The sequence below is a fragment of the Psammomys obesus genome, unplaced genomic scaffold (assembly GCF_907164565.1).
Source record: "Psammomys obesus unplaced genomic scaffold, mPsaObe1.curated_primary_1811, whole genome shotgun sequence".
Classification (NCBI taxonomy): domain Eukaryota; kingdom Metazoa; phylum Chordata; class Mammalia; order Rodentia; family Muridae; genus Psammomys; species Psammomys obesus.
Genome location: NW_026592118.1, coordinates 7,869,988 through 7,880,270, shown reverse-complemented (window position 1 = coordinate 7,880,270; position 10,283 = coordinate 7,869,988). Strand labels below are relative to the sequence as shown.

At 45.6% G+C, this 10,283-nt stretch overlaps 1 protein-coding gene across 3 annotated transcripts in view; it reads right to left on the bottom strand.

Annotated features, from left to right (window-relative positions):
- The window catches only part of Gng12 (G protein subunit gamma 12), a 102,416-nt gene that overhangs the window by 5,459 nt on the left and 86,674 nt on the right, over nucleotides 1-10,283 (bottom strand). For 2 of the 3 annotated variants that reach the window (XM_055612810.1, XM_055612809.1), the window contains one exon: nucleotides 92-207. In XM_055612810.1, coding sequence (XP_055468785.1) covers nucleotides 92-184 — 93 coding nt within the window. In that variant the 5' untranslated portion in view covers nucleotides 185-207. Of the gene's footprint in view, nucleotides 1-91; nucleotides 208-3,204; nucleotides 3,334-10,283 lie in introns of those variants that run through there. The other variant, XM_055612811.1, reaches the window with a different exon arrangement.

Here is a 10,283-nt window from a genome sequence, read left to right as displayed (position 1 = left end):
CTGCAAACGGCTGTGTCTTCTCTGACCTATGTTCCCTCTCAGGAAGGGTTGGGAATTACCCTGAACCCACAGCTAGACCACTCACACTTACCTTTATTCTTTCGATGGAGGCTTCCAATCTCAGCTGCTGCACAGTTCTCCTAGCCTGCGCTATGCTGTTGGTGCTTGCCGTCTTACTGGACATCTTTGATGATTCTTCCCTGAAATCTGAAGAGAATTTTTAAGAAGTGAACAGCATGTCCTTTAGGTTATTTAAACATTTATTAAAATGTGTTACTTGAAGGGTACTGGCTGCACATGCCCAACCACCCCAGCTGGACATGCTGGTGATCCAGATTTGAGGCTGCCACTCATTTGAGTACCGGACAGAATCTTTCCGACATCTGGCACCAATCAGCTTAGTCTATGTGCCCCGACGCACTATAGAAAAGTGTCCTTCAGACACTTTGGACCTTTCTCAGAAATAACACTTGGAGTAGTTAAGGGACCTTCAGCAAAAGCAAGCACCTGCCAGCAGGGCATGTTGCTGTCACAACGACCCCATGACAGAAGGCTTCACTTCTGTCAGCCCAATGAAAAATCCAAGTCACAGGAAATGGAGAGAAAGCCTTCCTCTAAAGAACTTTGCACACAGAGACGTGTAGTATCTTTAACGCTGTTTACAGATAAACAAATATTTTTTTGAAGGGGGTGCAGACTTCTAGCTGAAGGACTCTTCATGATAGACCGACAGTAAATGTCAAATGCACAACAGCCTGAAATAGTGTCCGCTCTGTTACCTGCCCTGACACGTTAAGAGGGTTGGTCCTTCTCTCTGGTCTGAGCCCCTGGATTCTACACTGCTGCTTTGTCCTCACAATCGCCTCATGCAAAGCAGTGGAAAGAGCCTGGCCTTGAGCTCTGGCCTGTCTGTTTAGCCAATGGCACCATTTCAAGAGGACGCTGGGCCCTGCCTGTGCCCCTGCCATATATGGTTACACTCATGCCTAGAGTGGTGGCAACTGGAGAAAAGGCTGAGCTGGCAGCAAGGTGGCAGTTCCATGACTCATGGGAGCAGGTGGGCAGTAGGTGTGCCTCCTGGCACTATGTGAGGACTCAGCAGTCTAGGGCACCATGGCGCCAGCAGCAAACCCAGGCTGACTCATTCTTTGGGAGGGCTTGTTGCTGCACAAAACTTAGACCAGACAAGGTATGAAACAGTAGTAACACAGACCGAGTGAGTGCCCTGAGACACAGATGTCGCCAAGGCCCGAGTCAACGATCTGAGACGTCTGAACCCTTTGGTGTCCACTTTCACACATTTGTACAAAACCAAAAAACACTTAAGAAACAAAACATCGAACTAAAACATACCCCTTCGATCTGTGTGAGGACTTTGGGGTAAGCCTTGGTGTTGGGTTTCCAGTTAGCAGGTTTGGATGCTCTACTAGCAAGGAACATACTAACTAGGAGGTAGAGAGCAGGCAGGCCGTTTCTTCTCATTTGTAACATGAGGCCGTCATTATCCACCTCAAAGGTTTTCTTTTTCTTTTCTTTTAGGATAGGGCACATTCAAATCACTAATGTATATCTAGTATAAGTGTCCAGAACAATGCTGATCCATGGACTGCAGCTGCTAGTATTGGAATCCCCTGCACCTGTGCTGTCCACCTCTGCTCCCACCTGCTCAGTGGACCTCAGGGGTTTTGACTGATTTGGTCCAGACCCATTAGAACGGGTCCTTAGGCAATTTTGACACATTAGTGTGAGGACAGAACCAAAGGGGTAGTGACAGCCAACAGACGACTGGAAGAACAGGGAGCCCTAGCAGGACAGGAGTACAGGAAATACGGAAGTGTGTGCAGGGCAGGGCGGCCTTGCCTGTCAGAGGTCTTAAGAGACCTTGATTCAACACAGACTAACAGATTGTTCCTCAGATTCTTGTCATGCAGCCCCGCCCAAGAGAGGCTCAGGGTCTCCCAAGTGGGGTGTGGGCTGCGTAACACCCAATGACTTGGCCCAAATCTCTTAATGTGCTTCCAGGCCAGAGTCTATTAATAAGGTGTCTCAAGTGCCATCAAGACACCTTGCACAGAGTGCAGGGCCCCAATGCACAGCAAGTTGGTAACAAAGTCTGTCTCTGCACCCTTTTCAGGACTCCCCTGGACCCCCTTCCAGCTGGTAGCTGGTTGAATGTGAGCAGGACTCCTTTTCCTGAGTGGACTGTGGTTTGTAGGCTGCACCTTAACACTTCTCTGTGTTCGCTCTGCACGAGAATAATGCCAAGCATTCTCTTTTTCTCAGCCTTCAAGGTTCAGGTCCTAGGGCCAGGGCACATTTTCATGTAACCGCAGGACAGGTCACACAGGAACAAATCACTCATTGCTCCTTTTTGTGTGGCCATCAGCAAATAAACCACAGTTCAGCTCTATGTATAAAAGCCTGCGGGGGTCCTTCTTTCAGTACAGATACCTGCACAGAGACACATGGAGGACTTCTTCCCTTCCCCATCACATTACAATTAATATTTAAACCGGCCAGCTGGTGGGCCAAAACAAAAGAAACCGGAAGAGATAAAGATAGCAGTCCACACTTAATTCTTGCCAGCTCAGGATCTAGGCTTCTTTACTGAACTGGTTCACGCGCATAGCTCCCTGCTCCCTTCCAGGGGGTAATCCTGCAGGTCTCCAGGCTCGAACCGGTCCATACAACACTGGGGCTTTTGTTTTTCTTTCCCATTCTTCCTTTCCTCCTTTCCTCTTTCCTTCTTAGACATGGGTGTGAGGGGTGAAGATGGGGAGAGGGTGTCCTTACTATGTTGCCCAGGCTGGCTCCGGTCTCCTGGGTGCCAGCCGGCCTCCTGCTAAAGCCTCCCAAATAGCAACATCCCTGTCCCCCTTTTGAGGCATTGTCTCAAAAGGTAGGTATCTTTTCTCTCACCTGAGAGAGGGACCTTCCCAGGTGTTTTTTTTTTTGTTTGTTTGTTTGTTTGTTTTTTTCTTCCCAGGTTTTTATAAGCAGAGCCTGACTAGATAATTTGCTGGTGGCCACACCGGTTAGGTGCTGGTTCAGGCTGGCCTTGAACTTGTGGCAATCCTCATGCTTCCCTCCCAAGTGCTGGAATGACAGGCTTGAGATACCACACACAGCAACATGTTTCCAATTAAGCGCTACTGGTACTGGGCTGGGGGAGCAGAGAACGGATGGCAGGAAGACAGTACCCACCCTCACAGAGGCAGCACACTGGGGGAGCAATCAGCTGTTTTCCTCTTCTGCTCCAGGGAAGCCAAGCTCTGCCACACTGCCTGTCACCCTTGTCAGTCTCCCAGCCCAAATGTAATTCCTCTGCAAGTTCCTTCCTCACTGCTGGAACAGGGATAACCCTGCCTAGAAAACAAGTTAACCTTTAGAAATGAAAGCGTTTTAGCTTCATTCTTAAATACAAAGTGCTTTTACTGCATTTCTGTAGTAACAGCTTTGGAAAGTCAATTCAGTGGGGGTATTTGTGGGCAGCCCTAGAAACCAGCCACTGGGTCACTGGAAAGGGATCTCTGATTAGCGTTTTGCTTTCAATGACTTTAAGTACAGAAGCCTCTTTTAGGGATACAGAACTCTACTGAGCTGCCTCAAATCTAGATGCAGCCTGTGGCTCTCTTCAGTGTTTGGAAGGAGGAAGGTCTTTCTGGAACTGGGACTAGTTAGAGGTGACCTTCCTCTTGCAGATACTTGGTAAAACCTCAACTGATGTCTGGAGGCAGAGTGGGACAGAGCAGGACAGAGCTAATGGGACAACACCCCCAAATGTCTCAATTCTTCTCTCCTGGGCAGAACTTGTGGCTGTTCAGCTGTCTGTCTATGCACCAGCTTCTTTTAGCCAAGCATACACTGCAGGGCAAACACCACCTGGCATCCAATGCTTGTTGCTTTCATACATTATTTCAGGAAGCCTCATTACAATCCTGCATGGGGTTATTACTGTTGTTTTAAAGGTGAGGCAACCAGAACTAGGAAGGCTGGCTTTGAGGTAACCCAGTCTGTGTACTTGTGCAGCTTGTGAGACTTTTTCTCCAGAAGTCACCCTTTCCACTTGCCTCACAGAGAGGGTACAATTCCTATTAAGGCGATGTATGCACACTGTGGGAATCACAGAATGGTTCAACATGGCTCTTCACTGGGAGCACTTCTGACACTCTGTGACCTGGAACAGGGGCTTGTAGGCCACCTTGTGCTTATGTACCGCTATGTGGGGCATAAGATTTTTCTGGGGCTGAAGAGATGGCTCAGAGGTTAAGGGCACTCACTGCTCTTCCAGAGTCCTAAGTTCAGTTCCCAGCAACCACATGGTGGCTCCTAACCATCTATAATAAGATCTGGTACCCTCTTCTGGCATGTAAAACACTGTATACATAATGAATAAATAAATCTTTAAAAAAAAAAAGATTTTTCTAGTCCACAGCCAGAGAAGGCTTCACTTTTGCATCCAGGAGTGAGCTGTAGCTCACCTTCTCTGAAGCTCATAGGCAAGGGTTAAATTCAACACTGGGTGGGGTGGTGATGGTGTGTGTATTCAACTCCATTCTGCCCAGTACAGTCAAAAACTCAAGAACTTGAACCAATGGCCATCAGTGAGACCTGGCTATTGCTTCTTTTCAGCTTCATACATGGGCAACACAATGGAACAGACACAGAGTGTTTAGCTAATCAAATGATTTGCACTGGTTTTGATGCTGTGGTTTGCCTAAATTCTGAAGTTCTTAGAAATTCCTAGGAACAAGATGGTCTGTTAAGTGAATACAGGCACTTAAATCTGTGTCAAGAGGACCTGAGCCAAAGAGGAGGGTGAGCATGAAAACGGTCACCAAGCATACTCTCAGTGGAAGGTACAGAGGAGCTGATAGTCTGATTGACAAGTCATAGTGGTCTGGCCCAGAGTTAATCACTGGGGCGAAGCAACTTCCAAGAACAAACACAGCTCTGTGGCTCTAACAGAAGAGCAAGCTTCCATTTACTCCAGCTCTCTCTGCATCCTGTAGAAGACAAGAGACAAGAAGACCTGCCTCTTAGGGCTGTGAGAGATTGGACACAGACACATGCTGTTCTCAAAGCACCATACACATGGACTATTAAGTGCTGGGCTCAGCTCCATGTTCTTGGTGTCAAACAAGATTAAGCCACTCCTGGTGAATTACAAAGCTATGCTGTCAGGTAGCAACAACTTTCTAATACGGCCTAAGTGCTGTTACAGCCTTTCACCCTCATGAGCACACATCATTCATAGCAGAGCCTAAAGGCTCATGCCAGCCTCAGATGGCTTGACTGGGCCTCAGGTGCAATGCACAGCATGTTTTAACTTCAGATTGACTGTTACCCTTTGAAAAACAGATTTCAAATGGGCACAGAGGTTCATGCCTTTAATCCCAGACCTCAGAAGGCAGAGGCAGGCAGACATCTAAGAGTTCAAGGCCAGCCAAGGCTACACAGTGTTATTGTCTCAGTAAACTAACAAATAAATGAATGAACAAATAAGCAAATGAATAAAGATAAACAGAAAAAGAGATTTCACTGTAGAAGTATGACATCCAGAAAAACAGGAAAATCCTTAGTTGGATGTGACAGGCAGCTTCTTTTTTGACATCTGCTGCATTTGCTGCTGCTCTGCATGCCCTGGACATGCAGTTCCAGGATAGCAAGGTCTCACTCTTGCTCTCCCCAGCAAAGGTCTTGGGTAAGACTTGCTAGCTGCTTAAACCTCGGTTTTCTCCTGGTAAAAAATGGATATACTACCACTTTCCTATTTCAAAGGACTGTTAAAGTATCAGAAAAAATCAGCATGTGTAGATATGGTTCAGTGCTTATTGTAAAGAAGGCCTTGGATGCGATACCTACCTCTGGAGAAAAGCATGTAGGTTAATAAATATAAGGAATGCTTTTCAGAGTGCTTAGCACCTGCACCCTCTTATCACCACACTCTTTACTTCCTGGTGCCGGGCAGAGCTCTGCCCTCTTCCTGGCATAGCTCACTGAACTGCAGGGCTGGAAGGCAATAAACGACATGTGCCCATGTTAATGGGAAGAACTGTGTTCCCCACCCCTTCATATGTGGAAGGTCTAACCCCAGCATGTCAGAATAGAACTGTACTTGAAGCTAGGCTCTTCTATGAGATAACTCAGTTAAAATGAGACTGAGTGGGCCCTTATCCCATAAGACCATGTGTTTATAAGAAGGGGAAATGTGGGCCTAGAGGCTCACCAAAGGAAGACAAGTAGCCAGAATTCTAATCTCCAGAAACAGAAGAACAAACTGTTATTGCTTAAGGCTCTGGCCCCTGGTAAATGGATAGCACTCATAGCAAAGAGCCCCACCTAGGTTCTCTTGCTACCACAACAGTGGTCAAACCTTGAGAAATGATCTGGAAGATGGGAGTGACAGGAATTCTTACAGACAAGAAGGTTGGAGAGCAGGCTATTGTTTGAGGAGGTAAGGAGTGCGGTGTTCCAGAGTCTAATCAGCAGTCAGTTACAGAGACCACATGCCATGGCGGCCTTTTGCTTCTGCACCCGACACTCAATTCTGGGCTCAATTTTGTGGTGGTTTAAAGTCCTTTCTAGGGATTCTAGTGAGAGCCTGTTCTGCCTTTCAATGATTACACAGGCACTTCTGTCTGTCTCAAGATCATTTCTGATAAAACTACAGAGGGTGCTCTCTGTTAGCTGTAACTGAAGCATGCCACACAGAATTATTAACCTGCTGTGAACAGCCTACAGATTAGCCATGACTTCTATTACTACTGTCCTACCATTGCTGACCACCTCAGACTCCTAGACTTCAATGGAGGAAGGACCAAGTCTTAACACTCGCCTTTTCTTTTTTCCAGCTGAGGTTATGGGGTGTGAGGCCAAGGGAAGCCAAGCCTGTGGCCAAGCTGAACACGCTGCTCAGCTCCTGCAAACCATACTGCTGAGTTTGTACAGAGGAAAAGGAGAGGAAGCAACGAGGAAGTCTGCAGGAGCAGAGGAACACACATTTTATATGGAGCACGTACATGATCTTAGAGAGCTTTAAAAAACATTTACACAGTTCAGAATCAGTCAAACAGGAAAGAGTACCCCTCTCTCAAGGCCTCAGCTGTGCTCACCTGTGAGGTTTTTATCTGACATCTTTCTCTGGTGGATCTTTACTTGCCTTTTTGTTTTGTTTTGTTTTGTTTTGTTTTGAGACAGGGTTTCTCTATATAGCCCTGGTTGTTTTGGAATTTACTCTGTAGACCAGGCTGTCTGCCTCTGCTTAATCAGAGTGCTCTGATTAAAGGCATGGGCCACCAATGCGCATTTCCAAAAATACTGAGAGACATAGTAAGTTAAAATGGTTAATTCTGACAACTGCCGCCATTAGCTGAGTACTTTGTACCCGATGCACACATCATTACATTTAATCTTTTTAGCAACATTTAGGAGCCCCAACCCTTCATTACTTCTCTTTTGCAAATGTTGCAGAGGTTAAATTATATGTATATTTTATAAATAAATACTTCATATAGCTTCATATATATATAATTTATAAAATGTCTTTTTATAATTTATATAAAATTATGTAAAATTTTTATAATTTATAAAAATACATTTTATAAATTATACACACACACACACACACACACACACACACACACATAGCCCAAGATCATACATTGTGGGACTGTAGCTCAAGATATGTGACTCTCAAGATATTATTTTATACATACAAGTCACCCTGTGGGGTTTGCTCTGAATAGCAGAGTTGAGGATGATGCTGGCAGAAAGGAATGGCATATATCCGCCAGCCTCACTGCAAAAAAGGCAGCACTGAGCTCCATTCAGGGGCTTATTTCCATAGTCGGTCCCCTCAGCAGTATAAGCAGAAGTATGTTATGGAGGGAACTTGCAAGAAGGGAGAAATTAAGGCGAAAAGGACAACTGCCCCACACCCTGGATGAGGATACTGCTAAGGACGCAGATAAATGCAACATTCTGTGAGCCCTGAGATGTTGGAAAGGAACCAGGAGAATGGTCCCAAAACAAGCCCAATGGGCAGGAACTGCTGGTCCCTGGCAGCGGGGCCCTGACTTCACTGAGTATATCTAGGAACACCTCAGGCACTTGCTTCAAGAACCTGGTTCAGGAGGTCTGCACCAGCGTTCAGACAATTGAAAAGCTTCCTTGGAAGACTTCCCTGAAATACCAGTAGGGACAGCCAGACTCTGCCCGCTGGCTCCTACCCATTTTTTTACTTCTGCCTGGAATTAAGATGGGTCAATTTAGAAGAATGCTACTTTCTGTTCCTGCCTGACTTCTCAAAGCTCTGACTAAGCCCTGAAAGATTCTCTTTTTGATGACAGTAGCAACAGGGTCGACTTCCTTCAGCATGCAATTGTTCTATTAGTTGACATTCTTTGCTACAAAAGTCTAAGTTTGTTTCCATGAAGACACTTCCTTCTGTAAAGTGCCACAATGCCAGACAATCTGTGTTTGCTTCCACAGTGGTATGCTTCCACACAGTGCTCCCTATCTTCAATGCAGGTACTCTCAGGACTATCTTGGAGTACTGGTCTAGTAGAGCCATCAAGGGCTTTTACTGTCAGGTAAATGAAAACCCCAGCTTGTCACTTGCTATGCCGAGATGGTCTCAGTTTCCTCAACTGTAAGATGGGAAGGGATAGCAACAGCAATTGTCTGCCTCAAGGGCAGATTTCAGGATGAGCTGGGAGGACACAGGTAAATGACTTGGCACTTGGCTGACTCCTCACTGGAGAGAAGATGAAGTCATCGCCACATTTCACCAGTATCCTTTCCCTTAATACCAATGCCCAAATTGTCCACATGACAGGTAAAAAAAACCCAATGAAGCAGCACCGTTCATCCATTTGCTCTCATCTCCCTTCCCAAGAGGGAATGCCTTCAAGGTCCTAACACTGAAGCCTTTTTCCTCAGCCCTACTTCTATCTCCTCAGACCAAGATCTGTCCAACTGAAACGTGAGCTATTTGCTATTATTTTATTTTTTTTAAAGACTGAAAAAGGTAAATTAATGCTGTATTCAGTGCATATTTAGCTTAACGTAACCCGTATAAAATTCTTGAAATAGTTCACATTTTGGGGTGTTGAATCACTGAAACACACCGAATCTTAACTGAATCAGTGGCATTTGAGTGCTCGATTACAACACTGTATTGGCTTTAGTAGTGGCTGTTTCAGCAGACAGAGAAATCTCAGACTAGGGTAATCTCAATCCTCTTAAATGCTACTTTAACAAATTCTATTTTCATTTTCCCTAATCCCTGGCTTCTGCTTTAGCTTAATCTAGGCTCTCAGCACCTCAAGCCAGAGCTACTGTATCATGCTTGTATCAATACCCTTGTCCCCAACCTTTCCAGTCTCATCTGGCCTGACCAGTACAGTCCAGACTCTCCTTATCCCTCTGAGAAGCTGACTCAGGCAAGAGCCAGGGTTTTCCAAGGTGCCCCTCAAAAAGTCTGAAGGGTTTGCACTCAAGGTCCTCTCTCAGGTCTGCATCCATAATAACACTAACCACACGAGAAGCTTGCCAGGTACCAGACACAGGTACCAGACACAGCACTCAGTGAACAGTCCTCAGTCCTCACAATAACTCGAGGGAAGCTCCATTTTATTTCTTGTTTCATACATGACATCTGGCATGTGTCCAACATCAGACAGAAAAAAAAGCTGCTACAATAAGAGATTTGAGCCCGGACAAATTGATCCTAGGATTCAAGCCTGGAATTTTCACTGCTGCATAGAAACAGTGTCCGGGTATAACATTCAAGTCCCTGACTTTATAGGTTGTACTTCCAAGTCTTGGGCCTCTATTCAAGTTCTCTGCCAGCTTTTTAGCTTTATTTAAATTTCCTCTAGCTTTAGGTTCTTGTTTCCCTTGCCCTCTTCAGGGATGGCTGCTCTAACTACTTCTGCTTGCAGTGTAAAATAATCCCTTTTATTAATTAATTCCTGCTATGCTTATAGCTCAGAGGCTCAAGGATTCCTGAAGGGCCTGACCCATACATGGAAAGGGTAAGCAAGGCTAGCTGTGCATGAATGCCTATTTGCTATCCAATGCATATTGTTAGGTGACTGGTTTTATATATAAACACTGGAATAGATCGACTACATGTCTTCATTTTCCTGTACCAGAGACCGTAACTCAGTGCTCTGTGCAAGTACAGGTTAATTCAGTATTCCTAGAGGTTGGATTTATTATACCATAAACACACACACACACACACACACACACACACACACACACACACACACACA